The following is a 22,805-nucleotide window of genomic DNA, read 5'->3' as shown; positions in this document are numbered from 1 at the left end:
TTCCTGACGGAGAAGGGCCAAGTGATACTCCGACATGCAGTTGAATGTAGGTGGCATAGATGGAGGGGTGGTCTTAAAGGGGAGGAAGTAGCCCCTTCGGAATATCTGCAAAATACACCTGTCCGACGTAATGTTGTGGCAGTGGGGGAGGTGATGGCGTATCCTGCCGCCCACTGGCAACTGGTGGCCATTAAAGGTCGGACTAGGAAGGTTTGGAGGCTGCTGCAGAGGGGGCACTGGTGGACTGGCCCGTCCGCTGGCCCCCAAACCCAAGTCGCTGGATCCCACGTCCCCGGCTGCAGAGAGGCTGAGCAGCTTGCGCAAGCCTGTGGAACGTGATGGGGCAACCCTTCCGCAGCCACGAAAGGGGTGAAAAGCAGACTGCACAGGGCGCAAGGTGGTAGCGAGGCCCAAGGATCTGGCTGTAGCCCTAGAGTCCTTGAAGCGCTCGAGCGCGTTGTTTGCCTTGTCGCCAAACAGGCGACGGCCATCAAAGGTCATGTCCAAAAGGGTTGATTGGACATCCCCGGAAACGCCAGTGGACCTCAGCCAGACGTAGCGTCTCAGGGCTACTGATGTAGAATTCGTCCTGCCTAGCGAGTAGGCGGTGTCCAGCCTACAGCGGACGGTGAACATTGCTGCGTATCTACCCTCGACAAGCGCAAGGGAGAGGACAGTCCAGGCCTCCTCCAGACACTGTGGCAACACTTGCGCGACCATGTCCCACACGGAGTGGGAATAACGGCCCAAGAGACTTGCAGTGTTCACCAACCGCAGTCCTAAGCTGGCAGAAGAAAATATCTTCTTCTAAAGATGGTCCAGCTTCTTGGATTCCCTATCTGGGGGAGTAGTAGGGAACGCGCCTTTTGAAGTTGAGGCTTAGACCACCAAGCTCTCAGGGGTAGGGTGTTGGGAGAGGAAAAGTGGATTGCCTGGGCGGTGGCGTTGGGCAATCATCCTGTCCACAGGAGCCCCTGTGCTGGGCTTGTACCAAGTGCCCAGTAGGATGTCCATGAGGGCTTCATTGAAAGGCAGCAGGGGCTCCGAAGAGTCTGCTGCTGGCTAAAGCACCTCAGTCAGGAGGTTAGTCCGGACTGCCACCGTAGGAAGCACACGGCCCAAGGCCTCAGCTGCCCTATGCAACACAACAGCGTAGAAGGCTCCCTCCTCCATAGCCAGGGTATGGGAAGAAAGCATACGAGGGTCTGGGGATGTGTACAGACCACTGGCGTCGCCCAGTCTCTCCAGTCCGGCTCCTCTAGCTGGTCTGCCAAAGGGTCAACAGACCCCTCCCAGCCCTCCTCATCCTCTACTGGCTGCCACTCAGGGCGAAAAGGAATGCCAGGGATGAACAGCGGTACAAGAGAACCCCCCCGGGGCCGGTACCGGTGTTGGTCGATGCCAGTCCGCCTCCATGTCCATGTTGAGGGAGTCGAAGCGACGGAGGTGTCGTAAAGGGAATCTGCTCTAGGGGAGGTGTCATAAGGTTAACCAGTGCCGATCCGGATCCAGGCCTAGATCTCTGGGGGCCCTGCAGCGCCGGGGCCGGAGCTGCCGGCATCTAAGGCTTAGAGCCCCCAGCCGAGTCCGCTGGGCCCGAAGGCGCGCCGGTGGAGTCGGGCTGCCCAAAGATGGAGTGGAGAGCTTCGTGAAATGTACAAAGCTGGGCAGGGGACGATCCAGCTCCCGGGAAGGGAGGGAAGCTCAGAGCCGGCCCAGCTGGCTCCGTGGACAGAGCAGAAGGACGATGACTTTCCGTGTCCCACGTTGTGTCTGCCGACGGACGGGGAGAAGAGCGATGGTGCTTCTTCACCTTCTTCTTGTGCTTCGACTTACCCGATGACGAAGACTTCAACGATAAATGATGGTGGTGACTCCGTGACCGGTCCTGCGGCCTCCCTCTCGAAGGGGACCTCGACCGATGCGGAGCCGACTGCCGGGCCTCCAGAAGCTTTCGAGACCGCTCCAGCAAATACTTCAGGTTGAGGGCCTGGCAGTCGGAGTACGACCTCGTTCATGGTCGGGCTCTAGGCACCAAAGGCACACGAGGTGCGGGTCCGTGACCGAAATCAGCTTGTGACAGGAGACACAGGGCTTGAAGCTTAGTCGAGGACGGAACATACCTACATGCACCAGGAGTTGGAAGACTCGAAAAAAGATGTTGACAAAAGTCAAAAAAGAGTTAGTCAAAAAGTGACTAAGGGTACCGCTCTCTCCGGATCTGTGCTGGCTGGTATGGAAAAAGAAAGACATTAGGTCAGCGCGCAGGGGCGGCGTCTAAGTAGATACCATGACGTTATGACTGTGACCAAGACGCTGACGATGAATGTGGAGTCGAGTGACGCCACCTACCGAAGTGCAGGGGTACTGCTTAGAAAAAATTCCCTGGATACAGTCTGACACCTGGGGTTAATTCTAAGGAAAGGAATCTATAACCAATAGTCTCTTTTAAGTAAACACAGTACAGCTGTAGAAGACATTTATATTTGGTGTGTGGGAAAAAGGAACTAACGCCACAGATATAGGTGGCACCTTTATAGGGCACCAATTTCACTTCCGGGTTACGAAAGCACAAGTCTGCGAATGAAGATGCTTTGGCACATTTCAGTAATGCCTAGAGATGTTTGTGCAGCTGAGTGTGTGAGAAGACGTATCTTAAACAAAAACTGTCATCATTTCATTTACCTATGTTAAAACTAATAATGTTACTGTGTGAGAAGATATAATTCAAACAAACATTGTTTCCACAATCAGTAAGCGCACAAAAGAAACTTCAATTTGAAACCATCACCACTTTATTCACCATTTTTCCATTATCGAAACTAACAGCTTATTTTTCATATAATGAGCAAAATGTCAAGTCATCAATGGGGAATTTGCGAACTTGCATTGGCTGTTTTGGTACAGTTAAAACATCAAGAAACAAAAAGTAAAACTATCCAATGTCAAAACTGATAATACAATTAAAATAGCTCTGCTGAAAGTTCCCAAACCTCATTTAGGGTAAACATTTTTAGCATTTGTCTGCTTATGGCAATTAGGTTTTCATAGATATTCAAGTGCGCAATAGCCAACAGATTCACTTAAAACCTTAAAAAACGTGAGACTGGCATTTCAAAATGAGTCAATCATTTGCAGACCTTTACAGACATGCTAAATTTGCTTGATGTCAATGTTCCATTTACCAGGTAAAGTACAAAACAGAGTTGGATATCAAAGTTAAATTGCAATGCAAGGAAGAAGGTAAGTTTCTTCACAATTTGTAAACATATTAAAGAGGCTAACATCAGGTTTTCTACCAGTCAGATGTTTAGCACAAGGTCGTTAGATCTCTTGCCATTGACTACTTTACTCGCCACGTTTTGGAAGATTAAGGCATACTTAGATGAAGTAGCCTTATACCAGACTGGCCTCTATTTCATACTTAGCTTTCAGATCTAACAACTGGCAAAGCTTAAACTGAACCCAGGAAGCTAAATTTAAACAGATATGGTTCAACATTTCAGTGATTCACATACTTTTAGCATCATTAACAAAACAAAACAGAAAGAAAAATGTTCACAGTTAAAACACAAGAATAATTTAAAGTCCGAGAAAACCCTTGACACACAGAACAGAGGTATTGCATTTTAAAAGTGCCTTCAGAAAACAAACCTGAAAAAGAATTTGCACCAGCAACATACAGCTTAATTTCTTTTAACTTCATTATTTTAGTTATTTTGATCTCTCGCTTAACAAGATTTGATGGTCTTTTTCAAGGAAAGCCGTGGAATTAACCAAGTACAAAACCAGATTTTTATGTCCACGTCTTAAATGGAAGCCCAAAAATAACAGCAACCAAAAATGATTCAAGTACTCCATCATTTACTTTTTATTAAAAAAGTATCAAAAGTAAACAACCCGATTTCCTATTAAAGTTTACCTTTTTATAAATAACCAAAAAAACAAGGCATCTTGCCCCTCTCTTTTAAAATTAAACTAATTGCTATAGTTTCTTTTCACAGCGGGCTGATGAATCTGTGTTTAGAACCTCAATCATTGTGCGCAATGTAGGAAACGTCTCCGATATGGAAGGAAGGCTCTTGTAAGAAGCAGGAAGTCTATAAAGGAAAAGTAAAGTATAAATGTTTACTTCTTTGAATTATATACAAATTCTTTTTATTACAATTGTTTACTGCTTGGAGTGTGAACAATGGATACGCAGGTAATCACTGTGTATCTAAAGGGAATGTGTGCTTTTTTCCGAGCTGTATCTCATCAAGACTAAAACTCATTAAGTCAACTATGTTAACTGTTGATCCGTCTACTAAAAGAGATATTAGGAAAACACACTCAACATACTCTAAGAAGTATATGTTTTAGACTAAGCTTCACCCATCCATTTATATACAAGTTTAAACAAATATTTTAAAACTCTTATCTGCTAGGACTCCCCCTAGCCCCAGGCCCACCTCCGCAGTGCTGAGCCTTTTCTTGGCTATTTGGGGCTGTTTGTGCTCAGGCCTTCATAAAGTTTAGTCAACATAAGTAATCAACACCAAATTTGCGTCATGGACTCTATAGGTACTCAGTGTTTGTGGATTCCCCTGGAGGGGACAGAGAAAATAGCCAAAATATAGCTACACTTTGAATTTTTGGGGAAAAATAGGAAAAAAGTGCTATGGATAAATGTGTCTGTCTGTTTCCCTACAAAATTTCATCAAATAACGGTTTGCTGTGCTAAAGTCACCATCTTGCCAGCTTTCAGACACCTGCAGAGCTGAATCAAAAACACAAATTATTACAACAGTTTTGGCATTTTTTCAAAGAGTTAGCCCATTTTTCCAATTTTGTGCTTTTAACCTACTTCCAATTTGTGGTGAAAACCAGTGTGAAACCGAAGGTGATCTAGGAAAGCTATATATTTCTGTAAAGAAGACAAGTTTCATTCTGAATTCAGCAAGGGGGAATATGTGTAGATCCCTCAAGGTTTCCCAAAGAAACTAACTGTTGAAATAAATAAATATTGAAACTACCCTCCTTGCTTTATTTTAACTGTCTTATTATCATTCACTTGTATGTTTACATTGCCTCCTTTGCACTACAAATGCAAAAAGAACAATTGATGGACAGAATGCAGAACAATGTCATACATTCACCCCAGTACAGAGATCTGGGCCTACATCCATCGTTTTTTTGCTCACCATGCCATTCCAGTTTAGACCCAGCCATATGCAAATCAGTCTTGACCCTGCACCTAATGGGAACAGTCCAGCCTGAACTGCCAGGCCAGGTCCTCCCTGGACTGGAAACAAGCATCCTAGGACCGGTTTTGGGGTTTCACCACTCTTCAGCCAGGATAGCTTGCTTCCAGTGGCATGGAGAGCACGGGACCCACGTCTGGGCATACCCGTCTCACTCGGGGTGATAAATACAAAAAGAACAATTGATGAACAGAATGCAGGACAATGTCACACATTCACCCCAGTACAAAGATCTGGGCCTAAAGTACGAGTTACTTACCTTCGGTAATGATGTATCTGGTAGAGATGTCTAGCTGCAGATTCCTTAACTTAGAATATCCCCAGGCGTGAGACAGGATCCGGATTTTTTTTTTGCTGCACCTCTGCGCGCCGGGAGAGGCTCCACACGACCCAGCCCTGACTCCGTCCGCGTACGTGACATCAGCGAGGTCATATAAGTCCCTCCCGGCGCGCTGACGTCAGTTTTCTTCGGAGAAACTTTTCCGCGGCACAACGCGGAGCCACCAACCAGAAACTGTGAAAGTATGGGAACCATGTGCGATGGATGAAAAATCCGTGAATAAAGGAGGAGGATGGTGGAAGACACCATCTGAAAGACAGAATAGATACTGCCTACACATATACGTGGAAGCCGTTAGAAAGAGCCCCGCAAGCGAAACAGAAGCCCCTTCCAGAGTGCAACAAGGGAAGAATATCTCGACAAAAAGAAACAGACTAATAGTGCCATGTGGAACTGTGCCGTCCACTAAGAATGGAACACAGAAGAACAACAGTCCACTGTAGGAAAGAATGAGTAGAGTGGCCCTTCCCCTCTAAAAACAGAGGTAGGAAACAGAGCACAACAGACCCTCAAAGAGGATAACCATGAGGAGACCAGGACCCCGAGATAGTAGTGCAGGCGGAAGGGAAGGGATTTGGAGAGGAAAACAAATCTCCTCGTGAATCAAAGGCACCATATAACAGAAAGAAGCCCCCAGCAGAGGCGAACTGTATATGAAAGCACCCAGGGGAGTGCAACAATCTGAACCCCTTTGAGATATAACCCAATGGCAATTGAAGAGGCCAGCGGAAAACACCACTAGACAAGGTCCTCGCAGAACGGGGAGGCCCGGTGGGTATTTAGGAATCTGCGGCTAGACAACGTCTCTACCAGATCCTCTGGGTTTTCTCCAGATGTGCAGGCTACCCTCCTCGATCTTCCGTTTTACTGTCTACAAGTCTATGTTGTGGGTTGTTTCTCACTTTGACCTCATGCTGCCCAGTCGGGCACTCTTCTGTTCCTGTGTAATCCTCTTTAAGTTCTCTTTGGCCTTTTGCCGGCGAAATAGTCTATCTGCTTCGGTGGGTCGGAGATTGGTGCTATTGTCCCTCCTTATCCCTTTTGGGGTTGGGTGTGAGCTTGGCATGCTTCTTGTCCTGCTGGGTTTTCCCTACGCATTGCTCAGGTTCTAGCTCTTGTCTTTGGGCTCTTGGCACCGGCTCCTTCGGCTTTCTTCTATAGGCTAGTCTGTTAGGCGCTGGTTACATCTCTTCGAGTTCTTTTCAAGCTTGGGTCAATGCACTTATCGTGCGCCATTTAGCGGGGAGTGATCCTTCTTGCTCGCTCTCTATTTCCTTGCTCTGGTATAGGGCTCGTGCCGTTCTACGTGTCATTTTTTTATACGGGTATGGTGTGGCGCCATTCTGGCATGTTTTTCGGATTTCTCTTATCCTGTGACTTCTGCTCTTCGTGCTGCTGTGGTTGCTGTCGGGCTGTTCTGCTACAGCTCCCCCCCCCCCCCCTCTTATCCGTCACTCTGTTGCCGGATCAGATGCTTGGCGCTTTCTGTTGTCCTGTCGCAGACCCGCCTCCCTTGGGGTATGGCTGTGGTATCTATTCTAAGTTAAGGAATCTGCGGCTGGATGTTTATCAGATGAACGAGTTACTTACCTTCGGTAACGATGTATCTGAACCAAGCCTGTCTCTTGGTAACGATGGAGGAGCTCATTAACCCTGGCAACCGAATCAGCTGTCTCCAGACCGGACTAAATAACTTGACGAGCTGCAGCCTGTGCATCCGTCAGAACCTCCATAAAATTACCACGTTCCTCCTGAGGCAGCTTGGGTGCGAATTGTTTAGCAAAATATCAGGCCGTGTATATATCTTCCAGCAAACAAGTAGCATTGGTGGACTTTAACGTCATGCTAGAGGGAGAAAAGACTTTCTTGGCCGATTGCTCCAATTTTTAGAGTCCCTGTCAGCAAGAGCCTGAGGAAATGCGCCTGTAGACTGTTTAGAACAGGACGCCTGCACTACTAAGCTTTCAGGGGACGGATGAGCTGAAAGGAAGGCACGGTCTATTGGAGCAGATCTGTATCTCCTTGCCACTGATGTCGAAACAGCAGGAGGAGATAGAGGTTTACGCCACACTTCAAGGATAGGCTCAGTTAAAGCCTCATTAAACGCCAACAGCGGTTCAATTATAGAAGATGGGGAATGAAAACCTGTGTGAGTAAATTTGGTTTGTACTCCGCTGCAGGCAAATGGAGGATACGGGGCCGAGTCTGGATCCACACGAGGTACAGCCGGCACCGGAACAGCCAGATCCACAGGCAGAGCCACAGGCACAGTCTCACGCACAGGAGAAAGTTAGTCCTGAGCCGGTAAGCCTTCCATAGCTGGAGAGCCCCTCAGCGTCGGCGACCGCGCCGGGGTACCTTTAGGCGAAGGAGAATGAACCAGAGTCGCCTGAGGAGATGGCGAAGGCGATGGAGACACAAAGTCCTTTTCACGACATGGAGGTGCCGGAGAAGGTGACCTCGAAGCCTTTCCCTTTGACGAACCATGCCAAGAGCCTTGCCTCCTCTTCTTTTTAGGTTTCCTCGACTTCGAAGCGTGCGAGGTCGAAGACTTCGATTTGGACCTTTTCCGACCCCTCTTCTCCTTCCTTCCTTTTGCCATGAAGAGCTTGGCCTCACGCTCTTTCAAGGCCTTCGGGTTCATCTTGTGACAGCATGTGCAGCCCTCCACTTCGTGGTCCGATCACAAACAGTCCTCATGGGGGTCAGTGATGGACATATGACCCCGCACTCTCTACAGAGCTTTAATCCCGACTTTCTCGATGTCGCCATCGTGCAGCTACAGTAAAACCTGGAGAAATTACCAAGTAACTCGAAAACAGTATGGGGAGTCCCAGAAAACCGTTACGCGTCGACGGCGCAGAAAAAAGGGAACAGACGTCATCACGCGGACGAGGCCCTCTTATGGCTCCAGTGACGTCATGCGGAGTCACGAGCGGAGCCGTGGCATTGTGACGACCTCGTCGGCGAGGAGAGCTAGGAAAAAAGTTTCCGCGGAATGCTGGCGCAGGGGATATTCAAAAGGTGAGGAATCCACAGGCAGATGTATCCATCAGACATCTGAATTAGTTGCATTCTAATGGGAGCACCGGACCCATGTTGATGAAGGGCAGAAAACCAGGAACAGATGCCAGCAAGAATTTACTTCGGGGGCATCAAGAGAAGGAGGCTCGAATGAAGCTGATGGTGCTAACTGGCAGCTCCAGAGAGTTGTTGCTGTAGAAAGGTTTGCGGCCCAGTCTGAAGCCTGGAGGGACAATTTTTAAGGTGAGAACTCTTCTGGAAGATGTATCCATTAAAATCATTGCTATGATCAAAGCTTGGTATAGATCCTCAAAATCAAGAGTGGCTTTGAATCAGTATTTTTCCAGGCACTTTATTTGAAAAAGAGCAACTTGTCAGGAGCATCCAATATCACTGACCATTTTGTTCTATTTAGTGCCCCCCTGGCCATAAGAGTTAGACAACCACAATCAAATGTATAGTGTTGGGAGACATGGAACATAAAATCAAACTATATGCAAACTATGTGATGGTGTCATTTGAAGTCCCACAGACATCCCCTTTACACATCATTGATAGTACTAAGAGAATTTAGCTGGATATGTTGATATAAGTTAATTTGGACAAGTCACGCCTTAGTCCTATTGACTTAACCAGCCCTGAGGAACACTATGTAGAGATGTCTCTTTCATTCAGGCTGTAACCAAAGCTGATAATTATTAAGCAAGTGGTGACCATAATGTAGAAGACTGATTACCTCTACTCTGTAATGCCAACATACCAGGACTCCTGAGTGAGAATAGGAGGGACTTCCTAAAGTGTAAAAACATCTAAAGATGAACAGTCTCTCTAAATTTTACTATGCTTTTCAAGAGCTTCGAAGTCTGGATAGAGCACCTGGTTTCTCAGGGAGTAGAAAGAGACTTTTTACAATCTGAATGGCAGGGCAACCCTGTTGATTATCTACCAAAGTAGTCAGAGCACTGAGGTATGTTGGAGACCAAGGTTTTATGGAGATATGATGGTACTACATGGTGGGGCAACTCCGGATTATAATGGAGTTGTCCCAGTGCACCTTATCTAAACATTGGACACACATGAACCACTAATTAGTGTGTTAATCACTTTGGGATACAGTGTGGCTCTATACAAGATACAAGCCCACAAGACTATGCTATTGACAGCTGAACATGGTCCACATGAGACTCCATGGCTATGATGAGACTTCTCACAATGTTTCACCTCCAGCCTAATGCCAGTTCATTATAACCCAGGTTTTTACCTGTAGTGGACGGGAATTGTATCAAGAGTGGAGAGACTAGAACTGTAGAATCATACCTGATCATCATCATGGTCAAAATATCAGATCTTTCGAGGACTTAAAAATGCCTTTTAGGATTCCAAAATCGGAGAGATTTCACTAATATCAGCCAAACAAGCTACTTACCTTCGGTAATACTCTTTCAGGTGGATACTAAATCTAAGCATAGAATCCTCATCTTGTGACTACCCCCAGATGCCAGACTGGATCCAGAGGATTTTCTCAGTAAATCTGTTGTGGTCACTCAGTGATACCGGGAAACTACAAAGGGTTTTGGCAGGGACATTTAACCAGCTCTTCCAAAAACCACATCACAACAGGTGACTTAAACAAAGATAGCTGCTCAGGGAACCACAGGAAGGCCGATAAGACTGACAAAGAACTGGTAACTGTTGCCAGAGCAAGGTCTTGATGGGCTTGAGACAAGGAGAAAAGAATAATATCTGATAAACGGCCTGTATGGGTTGGATAAGCCAAAAATAACAACAAACTGGTCCCCGCATCCTACATAGACTATCTTAGTAGTGGGACTAAGGGATGCCAAAATCACATTCGCGACTTTGGAAGAGAGATTGAAAGGCTGTCAATTGTTGCAGCTCAATCTTCAAGCACAGGAGGTTAAATTGTGCAGGCTTGGCTGCAGAACCCTAGACTGTTGCTACAACAGTAGGTCCTCCCGAAAATGCAGCCAAATCGGAAAACAGATGCTCAGAAGTTCTGGGTGCCACCTATTCCTGGCCCAAACTGGAACCAGTGGGATGACTTTAGCCTGGTTGCTACGGTTCCTCTTCAGAACTGTGGGTAGGAGAGGTAGAAGTGGGAAGGCATACAGGAGTTCCCATCTCCAGTCCAACTGAAGGGCATCTCTGAGGGAGAACTGCCTTGGGAACTCCAATGCACAACGGGTTGGGCACCACACATTCTTGGCAGAGGCGAAAAATCAAAATAAAGTTCACCATATTGTTGGAAGAGGCCCTGTGCCACCTCGGAGTGTAGCTGCCATTTGCAAGCCAACGATGGCTGAGTTTGTCCACCCTGGCATTTAAAGATCTTGCCAGGTGTTGTACGATCAGGGAGGTGCCCCGACAATTTAGCTAGTTTTATTGGAATAGAGCCTTTTGGCACAGGGCCCACTACCCAATCCCGCACTGCTTGTTGCAGTATCACTTGGCAGTGGATTGGTCTGTAAAAACCTACACCTGTTGCCCCTTGATGGATGGGATGAAAGCCTTTAGTGGCAAGTGATTCATCCCCAACTCAAACAGGTTGATTTGGAAGCAGGTTTCCACTGGAGATCAGAGTCCCCTGAGCTCCGCCTGTCTAAGATGCCTTCCTGTCTGTCCTACTGTGGGTGTATTAGGGAGACGAGTATGCTACCAGTCCACTTGCAGACCAACAGCCACCACTAGAGATTTTTCACAGTTTCCTTCGACACCTGGATGGAAAAGGAGAGATTTCCTTATAGCTGAGCCCAATGAAAATGTATTTCCAACTGTAGAGCCAGCGTGTGCCACTTGGCATGGTCCATTAGAAGGATGCAGGCGTCCAAGAGGCCAAAAAACCTCAGAGCCGCTCTCACTGAGACCTCGAAAAAGGGCTGAAACTTTGGGATCATAGCCCAAATTACTCTGACTTGTGAGATGGAGTTAGGCCTCAAAAGAGCACTGTGTCCAGGTTGGCTCCAATGAAAGGGAACCTCTGCATAGGAGTGTGACTTTGGCATATTGATGGAGAATCCCAGCAATGTTCATAGATTGGCTGTCGTCTGGAGGCGGTCCATGACTGTTTGAGATGAGCCCACCTTCAGTAATCCGTCGTCGAGGTATGGGAAAGATTGGTCAGGAACACCCGAGGGGTGCTGCTAAGTCTGGAGGGGAGCATCTAGAACTGAAAGTGCTCGTGGCATACTTGTAATTGTAGGCAGTGTCTGGGAACTTCAGGACAGCAATGTAGAAAGAGGTATCCTGCAGGTCTAGCCCTCACATATAGTGTCCTGGTTCCAGGGTGAACACAACTTCGGCCAGAATGAGCATCTTGGACTCGTCTTTCTCGAGTAAAAAGTTCAGGGCATAGAAATCTAAAATAGGGCGAAGCCTTCCACCCTTCTTCGGCACCAGAAAGTAATGGGATTAGCAACCAGTCCCTAATTCTGCTACCGGCATCCCCTGTTTTGCTGCCTTCTCTTCACTTCTTTTCAGAGAATGGACAAGTGGTTCTCCAGTAGTAGTAGTGGTGCAGCTGGCATGTTTGGTGTGGTAGAAAAGAAGGGCAGGGTGCAGCCAAGCTAGTCAATGTGAAGCACCCATCTGTCGATTGTGATACCTTGGTACCAGTGGAGGTAATAACTTATTGGTCCTTCTACAAGCTGATAGTGCTTCGCTGAGGGCAAACTGGTTTTGCAGTGGCAACAGGAAAGGGGGATTGGGTAGTTTGTTGCCCCAGGGGGCCTGGATGTTGCCAGCCACATCCCAACCTCTGTCTAGAAAGGCTTGGGTGGCCTGCCGTTGCTGAAGCAAGGTCTGATGTGGCCTCTGCTGTATTCCCCTTCTAAATCCTCAAAAGGGACGATGCTTTTTGGTAAACTGCTGTGCGGGCAGTGTTTTCATTGAGATTATTATCAGTAATTAATCTACAATGTACCCAAGGAAATCCTTAACTGACTTCAATTATCTTTTTTTTTTCATTTGAATGATTGTCTTGTTGGCAGTTTACCTTAATAATAGCTCAATACCCAAGCCTACAAGGGAATATTGGGTTGCCCTCTTATACACAATTGCTTTCATTTAAGTGCTCCAATGTCAAGTGACCTTGTCTTCGAAGAGAACGTGTGATCTCAAAGGTCATGTCCTTGAGTGATTGTTGGACACCTCTCGAGAATGCAGAGGTGCATGTACAGGTGTGTTGCGAAGAACCACGCTGGTTCAAACAGCCCTACCAGACAGTTAGTGGTGTCTGTGCACAATCTGATTTTGTATTTCGCGGCGCCCTGGCCATCCCAAATGATCTGATGAAAGTTAGCTCGAAGGTCATCTGGGACAACTGGCAGGAAGTCAGCCACCATGTTGTACAACGCCTGTGAATAACACCCAGTTGGCAACTTGACCGGAGGGCAAGACTAGTGTCTCCAAAGGGATCCAGTGCAGTACCAAAAATTCCTTGAAGGAGATCTACTGCAGTGTCACCAATAAACCCAGGAAGTCTGGCTGGATGGAGACTACGGCCAGGATAAATTTAAGGTAGGAGATCAAGACCGTGACCTTGAGGTACCCCGGCGTCCATGTAACTTCACCTGGTGAATGTGGCAGGAAGAAGGGAAGCCAGGTTGGACTTCCTATGCTTCTTATTCAACAACTTACCTTAGGACTTGGAGTGCGACGACAACCTCATGGGCACAAAAATGCATCTATGGTCTCAACTTTGACAGGGGCCAGATTTTCCTATGGTGCTCAGCGACGTAGAGCTTGGCCTTGCAGTCCCAGATGGGCTTCGGATTCAACCAAGCACAGTCACCACTGGACTTTGAGTTATATGAGGATCCAAAACACCATGGACAGACCTCATGAGAGTCTGTCACTGACAACTGTTTCTGGCAAAATAAGCAGGGTTTAAAACCTGCCATGTTAGGGAAGAGACATATCCCTTATACACTGGAAAAGTTCTGACATTTAAAAAAAAAATTAAGTCTGTCAGAGGACTGATCGAGCTCTAGATCTGCATAGGAAGGTGCGGAAAGAAAGGAACTCACATCACTGCCCAGAGGTGATGGTCAAATTGTGGTCCTGATGTTGCTTCCAGGGCAGGACGGACGCTATGCAGGGCTGAACAAGGTGAGAAATCTACAGTTGGAAGTATTAATCAGAAACAGTGTTTCTGAGCAAAGGTCGAAACAGTAGCAATGCTACAGAAGGCTGATTTCGAGCCACTAATCACTGCAATCACAGGGACCAAAGGCATACTTTCAGGAAAATATAAACTTATATCCACAGCTCTGAGAGAAACAAAGTTAAAGTACATAGAGAGATGGGAGAAAGCTGTGGGAACGACCATACCTAGGAAAGTTTAGGAGTCACTTTCAGAGCATATATTTGCAGATAATATATCAGTTGTAGACAGGGAATTGTCAATTAAAACATTGACAGGATGGTCATTTTCTCCAGACTGGTTGATCACAATGTATTTAGGAACCTCTGACAAATGTTGGAGAGGCTAGGATAGAGTGGAACATCTGCACATACACAGTGGTTGTGTCTAAGACTGATATGGCCTCATACTGGAAAGAAGTCTTAGCAGTGATCACAGACATAATGAGAGTTCTGGTGCCAGAGAACCCATATACTACAATACGGGGAGTCAAGTCAATCATGAGGGTAGAGATGGAAGGTAGAGATTTCAACTGGCATTTCAATTTGTAGTCACAGTATACAGGAAAATTCCGAGAAACATTGGGCCAGATGTGGACATGTGTCTAAGAATAGTGTGTGGGAGACTACAACTATGGAGGTATGGGGGCTCATCTGGTGAAACACAGGGATGAATGTGTTGGGCCCAGTGCAGCATTCTATATTGAGGGACACCTAGGAGCTTGCCTGTCCTTCTAAGCTGCAAGCTTGGCACTTGTTCACACTGTCTGTTGATATCCAATAATCCTTATGCATTCTTTGTAAAGGAGACTCGTAAAAGACTTTAATGCAACTCTGATTTTCCCATATGAATTTCAGCAATCGATGTTGGATCTTTTTCAGAGTAGTGGTTGAAACCCTAACTTGCAAGGTTTGTACTACATGGCAAACTAGAGCAAGGCATTCCTCCTGTTGGAGTTCATCCTGTCAAAACATACATAATGTTATAGGCCCTTATATTTCCAATGTATATCACTGATCCCAACCCCATCAGCCTACACAATTATGGATAGAGCATTTTTAAGCAATGGAGAAACATGTAAAGTGTTTGATATTTGGAAAGAAACGTGTTTCCTTTAGAAATAGGAGATACAGAAATGAATGCCACCTTTTTGGCCTTGCTTTCATTGTCATTCTGATCCTAAAAACGCCCAGACAAATTTACCTTTTCAGATTCATCCAGCTTCGTGCAATTTTGCTAAAGGCTTCTGCGCCTGGTGCGGTCATAGCTTCAAAATCAACCAACTGCAAAACAGATCATTAGTTAAAAATGGATTAGAATACATATATTTTACTATATGACGACAAGCAACCTTTGCAAAGGTTACTCATAAAGATAATCAAAAAACGTCTTACGATGCTCATCATTGAAAGTAAACGTACAGAGAAGAGAAGACTTCAAACCTGCCGACGCGTGACACATTTTTACTGGAGACTAAGCTGCCCATGCTAACCATGTTCGCACATTTGAGTTCTGAAACTCATAATTTACAAACCAAAACAGTGAGTGGAAAGCGAACACTGAATGGCACATTTAATGAAAAACAAATAAGCAGTAAAATACATAGTAAAGACCACAGTAATCAATCTAGTATGAGAGAGACTTCTTTATTCTGCATGCACAGATGTAACACTTGGAATAATGCACATTTCTCTTAGTAACTTAAGAGTGTTTTCCATTGAAATTTTGCTTTAGCAGGCAGTGTAGATTTAATGAAAACATGTTTGTTTTTTTAGTTTAAAAGAACTTGAATTCTAGTTTGTGTAACCAATGTTGATTTTTTTTTTTTTTTACGTTTAGCACCATTCACCGGTTGTGTGACACCTCTCATTAAAGAAAACGTTTATGATTAATTAAAGAATTCTAGATACAAACTGCAAATCACTTAGTAGAGACGAACAATTGGATCCTGGGACCTTGTAGATGAAACTGTTATTTACAGAACCAAAAAAAATGGCATGCAGTGGTTAACTAAACAGAAAAATAACCAACCTAAGGGCACATTATGATCGTGTAAATTCAGTTGGTTTGAAAACCGGACATCTGCCCTTCTGTTTGCAAATCCTGCAGATAATCAAGTTATCCTATTCAAACAATACTGTAGACGTCAGGCCTTCAGAACACTAGTAGTGGAGCCACTGTTTTCAGTTCCGCAAACAATTTGAAGACCAGATGAGTATAGCACTGAGGTTTTCTCAGAGATCAGGACACAATTTAAGAACACAAGGCACCTTTCTAGGGAATCTCCTGCTTATATTTTACTATCCAAGGAGGCCACAGCTAGGTGAAGCAGCTCCGGATGGGTTGTGCACCGTGCAAATTCAAGTACAAGCTGAGCTCAAGTGGATGGACCCTTGTATCGAATTGAGGCATAACATTAACAAATCAGTTACCATAAATATCAACGAAGACCATTTGGTCCCACAAGGACGACAGAGAGAAGTAGATTTGCAAACCATGAAGGTTTATTAGCAGAGTTGCAAAGTTACAAGCTTAAATTATTAAAGTTATTTATAAACCAATAATCACCTTATAAAGTTTAATTTGGAAAATACAAAATAACGCGAAATAGCAACGTTTTTAAAGATTGTCATATGCAAATCGATTAGGATTCGGTTTCCCCTCAAGGGAAATTCCGTAATGCTAAACTAAGGATGCAAATGAGGTTTGGGAGAAGTTCCATAGCAGCTGTCAGCCCATAAAGTCAGAGACAAGTGAAGGTTCATTTGGGTAAATGGGAAAGGATTTGCTCAAGAGTTTAACTATATACGCAAGGGCAAAGGTAAGTAAAGTCTCAAGAGCAGGGAAAGAGGGCACCTGCTTTTAAGCAAGTGGGAAAGTATACTTGGATCTAACTAGCTCAGCAATGCACAATTAAACAGAAGATTAGACAAACTGTTATAATCCCCATGGGTCCCAAGAAGCGGGGGCCAATCTAAATCAGGAATTTTTCTGTTAAGGAATCGCTGCCCTTCTTCCCAGGCATCGGACAAAGGAAGCTTACAGTTGCACGGCTGTCAGGAGATATCTTGTACAGGATGGTGTATCATGGTCAGGCCGTCCCAGGCACAGGTGCCAGATACTCATTATTCAGTTACAGTGAAACTTGCAAAGAAAATAATTTCTCATGAAAATAAAAACTAAAACAATTCATTGTTAGACCTGGTATAATTGGCATGAGTCTCCCTTCCATTTTTTCGGATTGCCTCCTCTGTTTTTGATATGTTTTGCTGGTTTAGATGCTTTGGGCACTGTGCCACTGCTATTCAGTGCCACAGTGCAAGTGCTCCCTATGTTAAATTGATGTATTGATTAGTGACTCCATGATTGGGTTATTTGATTTACTTGTCAGACCCTAGTACAGTGCACCATGGGTGCCCAGGGCTTGTAAATCAAATGCTGCTGGTGGGCTTGCAGCACTGGTTGTGCCACCCACAGAAACAGCTTGTAAAGTGCGTCTCAGGTCTGCCACTGCAGAGCCTGTGTGCAGTCTCTGACTGCCATGTTGACTGGCCAAGAGCACACACTTACCAGTCCCTAAACCTTCCTTTTTCTTCATATCAGACACCCCTATGGTAGGCCCAAGGGTAGGGTGCATTATAAGTATAAGGTAGGACATGCCCTGGTGTGTGTGGCACGTCCCAATAGTGAATTACAGCCATTTTCGTTTTTCACTATTGCAAGGCTACCTGTTCCCCATAGGCCAGAATGGGAAGTTTGATTATTGCATCTTATAATCCTAATTGAAATTCAAGTTTAGTATGCCTAAACTCAGAATGATAAAATAAATATTTTAGTGAAGTTGGTTTTAACATTCTGTGTTTGAAAATACCACTTTTAGAAAGTAGGTATTTTCTTGCTTAACTGTCCAAACCTGCCTCTGCAAGGTTGTGTATTGTGTGTCTGGAGTTTGAGTGACAGGAGCTGGGGGATTCCAGGAGACAGGGTGAGTCAGCAAAGGGCTGAATAGAGAGATCTGCATGTAGATGGGTGGGTGGGGCTGCACCTGGGACCTGAATAGGGCTGTGCCTTCCCTCCACAATGCTGGCTCCACCTCCTGTGGTGCGTCAGATGTCCCTGGCCTGCACTGTGAAAGGAAAGAAGGAGTCTTGTCAACAAAGTGCTCCAGGACGGACCAGAACTGGTTTGGATTAGGCAAAGGCCTCTCTGCCTTCAGAGAACAAAGAGAATAGTAGTATAAATATGGGGACCCAGACCCCAAGACTTTAGCTCACTTCTGGAACAAGTCGAACCTCTGCCAAGGAGAAGAACCAAAGGAAGCTGTAGGAGTTGTACTGCCCCCCTGCCAGTGTGCTAAGTTGGCCTACAGTGGTCTCTTCAGTGCCAAGGAGAGGAGAATGAACTTTCAAAGGACTTTCATCATCTTGCAGAATATTACTCCAAGGGCTTGAACTTGTGCTTGCCTCCTGTTGAAGTCTCAGGGACAAAAGACTTCACCACCAGCTCCCCTCTGAATTTCCTTGCTGGGGATTCTATCTGCAGAAGCCTGCGTGTATCTGGGAGCTGGAAGCGCGAAGCAACAAGAAGCACGTCACTGCCACAGCTGTAGTCGTCGCATCGCCAGAGAAGCGTGCTGCTGCATCTCCCGAGAAGCGTGTCTTCGTCGCAGCTGTCGAACAAGTTACTTACCTTCGGTAACGATATATCTGTAAGAAACATTAGTTAGTTAGATTCCTCACCTTAGAATATCTCCAGGCGTCAGGCTGGATTCGGAAATATTTTTCATCAGCAATACCCTTGCGCGTCACTAGGCGTCATCTGCGGCTCCGCGTCCATCGTCGTGATCACCGGGATGACGTCGTCAGAGTACTTAGACGCCGCCCTCGCGTGCTGACATCAGTTCTTGTACATAGCTTTCCGCGCCAGGAACGCAGAGCCATGCAAAAGACCGACACTGGTGCCCAAAAAATTCTAGGGCCCTGAAAGGGATGACCTCAACCCTAGATATCGGTTCGCAGAACGCGGAGGATGGGTGAGTCGGTGAGGAATCTAACTAATATTTTTTACAGATATATCGTTACCGATGGTAAGTAACTTGTTCATCTGAAAGAAACACGTTAGTTCGATTCCTCACCTTAGAATAGATACCCCAGCAATACCAACCCCGGTGGTGGGTCTGCGAACCAAGATCACACCAGAAAGTCCTGGAGAACAGAACGGCAAAAGAAGCCGTCTCTCCGGACTTGGCTGTCCAGGCAAAAGTGTTTGGCAACCGTTTGCAGCGAGGCCCACGTTGCAGCCTGACCGATGTCCTGCAAGGGGACTCCCCGGCCCAGGGCAGTGGTCGTCACTGTGGCCTGAGTGGAATGGGCCCTCAGCCCTACAGGAGGTTCCTTTTTAGCTAAGGAGTAACTGGCCTTGATACACAAAACGACCCAGCGAGAGATGGTTCGTTTGTGCACCGCCCGCCCCTTCTTAGCGCCCACGTAGCCAACAAAGAGTTGGTCGTCCACCCGGAACTGTTAGATAGAAAGACAGCGCCCGCTTTGGGTCCAGACGGTGGAGCCTCTCTTCCTCCTTCAAAGGATGCGGAGGCCGAAAGAAGGTGGGCAGAGTAACAGACTGGCCGATGTGAAAGGCAGTTACCACCTTAGGGAGAAAGGAAGGACGAGTCCTGAGAACAACTTTGTCCGGATGGACCGAAAGGAAAGGAGGTTTAGAAGAGAGAGCCTGGAGCTCACTTTTTTTTGTTTTTAAAACAATTTTATTGGGATTTTCAAGTGGGTACATCATAGTACACATTACATTGACCATTTTAGTTATACAGAGAGCTCAGGATACAGTGCAGGCGTTGTGCGCCATCTGTGCCAATCGTGGCATCGTCTACGAAGCTTATCAAGAATGTCGCAATACAACTAAGGAGGCCACCAGTTTATCACAGTGTTGAGCATAACATTCCTAGCCTCCGACCTATTGTGCCCAAGGGGAGCGTTGTCCGCTTAACTGACCCATTACCCCATCTCCCACCCGGAACCCACCCTCCATACCCAACTATGCCACAAAGAAAAAAATCTTAGTCTGGGGGGGGACTCACAGCATATCCCGGGGGGGGGGGGGGAAGGAGGAAGGGGAAGGGCGGGCCAGCGCAGAGGCCAATCCCCCCCCAGCCCCCGGTAAGGGAAGGGGCCGGTCCACGCAGCCCGAAAGGGGGGAACGAGCCTGGAGCTCACTCACCCGTCTAGCAGAGGTGACGGCAACCAGGAAAGCAGTCTTAAGAGTGAGAAGACGAAGGGGACAATTATGAAGTGGCTCAAAGGGAGCGCACATCAGAAAGGTCAAAACAAGATTCAAATCCCACTGAGGTATTACGAAAGGGACAGGAGGAAACATGTGAGTAATGCCCTTAAAGAATCGAGAAACAACAGGGGATTTGAAAAGAGAAGGCTGATCAGGAAGCCGTAAGAAAGCAGAAATAGCTGAAAGATAACCCTTGAGGGTGCCCAGAGCAGAGCCCTGCTGGGCCAAGGAAAGAAGAAAGAGGAGAACCTCAGAAAGAGGGGCGGAAAGGGGATCCACAGCCTTTGCTGTGCACCATGCCACAAATTTGTTCCACCACCAGGTATATACCGATTTTGTGGAGGGACGCCTGGCTTCCAGAATAACATTACAGACTTCAGGAGGCAAGTCAAATGGCATCAACTGCCGCCGCTCAATCTCCACGCATGGAGGTGGAGGACCATCCCCTGCTGCTGCGACAGAAGGGCCTCCTGAAGAGGCAGTCGTATCGGGGGATCGATCGACAGACTGAGTAGCTCGGGATACCAGTGCCTTCGTGCCCAATCCGGAGCCACCAAGATGACTTCGGCCTGGTCGCGCCTGATCTTCTTCAGCACTCTGGGCAGAAGTGGTATAGGCGGAAAGGCGTATAACAGACCACAACTCCACTCGCGACGAAAGGCGACCTTGAGCGAGCGCCGCCTTGGAAACTCCAACATGAGAATAGATCTAACCAAGGCTCTCCCCACTGCCGAAAGAGGCCTTGCGTCACGTCCGAGTTTAGATGCCATTCGAGATCCATCATGCACCGGCGGCTGAGTTAGTCTGCTCCGGTGTTCAGAGAGCCCGCCAGATGTTGAACCACCAGGATGATGCCCTGATGTTCCAGCCATGTCCAGAGGCGCAGCGCCTCCTGACAAAGGGTCCATGACCCCACCCCGCCTTGTTTGTTGCAATACCACATGGTGGTGGTGTTGTCCGTGAACACCTGCACTACACTTCCCCGGACAGAGGGAAGGAATGCCTTCAGTGCAAGTCGGATCGCCCTCAGCTCCAGAAAGTTGATATGGAGCCGGGACTCCGCCGGGTGACCAGAGGCCTCTGATCTCCGCCTCTCCCATGTGGCCCCCCCATCCCAGGAGCGACGCATCCGTCACTATTAAGTGCTCCGGTTGGGGTAGGGAGAGGGATCTGCCACTGACCCAATCGCAGTCCGTGAGCCACCACTGCAACTGTCTCGCAGTGCCCTCCGAGATAAGCACATGGTCGGACAGGTTGCTCTGATGCTGGGCCCACTAAAACTTCAGGTCCCACTGCAGAGCCCGCATTCGCCATCTGGCGTGATGCACCAACAGGATGCAGGTGGCCATCAGACCCAGAAGCCGCAGCACCAACCTGACCGAAACCCGGGATAGAGGCGGAAACATGGGAATCAGACCCTGAATATCCTGGACCCGCTGTTCTGAGGATAGTCCAGAACCGCTCCGATGAAGAGGAGCTGCTGGGAGGGACTCAGATGCGAATTCGGCACATTGATGGAGAACCCCAGTGTAGGAGAGTAGGGTCTGCTACACTATGGTCACCCCAAATTTTTGCTTTTTGCTTCACTGGTTTTTGACATATTGAGGCTGTGGGCCTGCCAATCAGACCCCCAGCCTGCTGTTCTCTCTACTAAATTAAAACTATGCACCCTAGGTGCATAACCAATTGGAAGTGGATCACCCTGTCAGCCCCTGTACCAGTGTACACTAGGTACCCAGGGCATTGGTGTATCTAAGGCCTGCCAGGGGCTGAAGCATGTATTATGCCACCCCAGGCTTGGCCTAACAAATTTGACACAACTGGCTGATCACTCAGCTGGGGTAAGTTGGTGTAACCACCTCTTACTTAGGTGTAGTATACCTATACCTAACCTTAAATGGGACACATGTTAACCCTTTAAGTCACTCCTATGGCAGGCCTTAACAATCCTGAAGGCAGAGTGCTTGGTTCCATGTGAGATGGTGCTCTGGCATGAGCTGAGCCTGTCTGCAGTGGTCGAAACAACTTCCTTCTACTGTTTCCAGATATCGTCATACCATATACTCTTAAGTGCATTATGAACCTCACGGTTAAATGCTAACTTTGGTTTGGCTTTATCAAAACATGTCGAGTAAGGTGTCATACGAATTGGAATACTAACCCCTCGCCAATTCTGGCGACGGGGTTAGCATTCCACCCTTCTAGAGGGACACGACATGTACAGTACCTGAAACCCGGGTAAAATCAGACATAGCCTCAGCTCCACAAGATGGATGCTGCCACCACAGACACAAGTCTGCCCTCCTGCTGCTGGGAGTCCTTCTAGCTTGGGAGGTGTGGACAAAGGGTTTCCTGCCAGGGGAGGTGCGTGCACCACCCCAGACAGGATTTTGTGTATTGGTCAGGTAGGGCTTGAAAGAAACCAGACATGCCTGAGGCTCACAAGGAGCCTCGGTGCATATGCCAGTTCAATCCGGTCCTGGGGCACACCAGTCCCGGGCCTGGGGCGAGCTGGACAAAGGATTGGGGGTGTAACCACCCCCCTTCCTGGTCCCACCCTTAGGGAGGGACCTAGCAGGTAGTCCGGCCCCTAGAATCCGCTTAAAGGTAGGAGCTGTGTCCTAAGACTTCAGACATCCTGGAATCAACTTGAAACTAAGAAGAAGACGGGAACTTCGACGCTCTGCCGCACAGAGGACTGAAGCCAATCTCCCCTGTGGTCAGGGAGTGACCACCTTGC

General features: G+C 47.2%; 1 protein-coding gene across 5 annotated transcripts in view; it reads right to left on the bottom strand.

Moving 5' to 3' along the window:
- Positions 1–2,777: 2,777 nt before the first annotated feature.
- The window catches only part of TTC13 (tetratricopeptide repeat domain 13), a 1,316,170-nt gene continuing 1,296,142 nt past the window's right edge, over positions 2,778–22,805 (bottom strand). For 4 of the 5 annotated variants that reach the window (XM_085612046.1, XM_085612047.1, XM_085612044.1 and 1 more), the window contains exons 22-23: positions 14,972–15,051; positions 2,778–4,100 (exon numbers count right to left, since the gene is read on the bottom strand). In XM_085612046.1, the coding sequence (XP_085468172.1) occupies positions 3,986–4,100; positions 14,972–15,051 (195 nt within the window). In that variant the 3' untranslated portion in view covers positions 2,778–3,985. Of the gene's footprint in view, positions 4,101–14,971; positions 15,052–22,805 lie in introns of those variants that run through there. The other variant, XM_085612049.1, reaches the window with a different exon arrangement.

The sequence above is a fragment of the Triturus cristatus genome, chromosome 6, assembly GCF_964204655.1.
Source record: "Triturus cristatus chromosome 6, aTriCri1.1, whole genome shotgun sequence".
Taxonomy (NCBI): Eukaryota; Metazoa; Chordata; class Amphibia; order Caudata; family Salamandridae; genus Triturus; species Triturus cristatus.
This window is presented reverse-complemented; position numbering and strand designations above follow the sequence as displayed.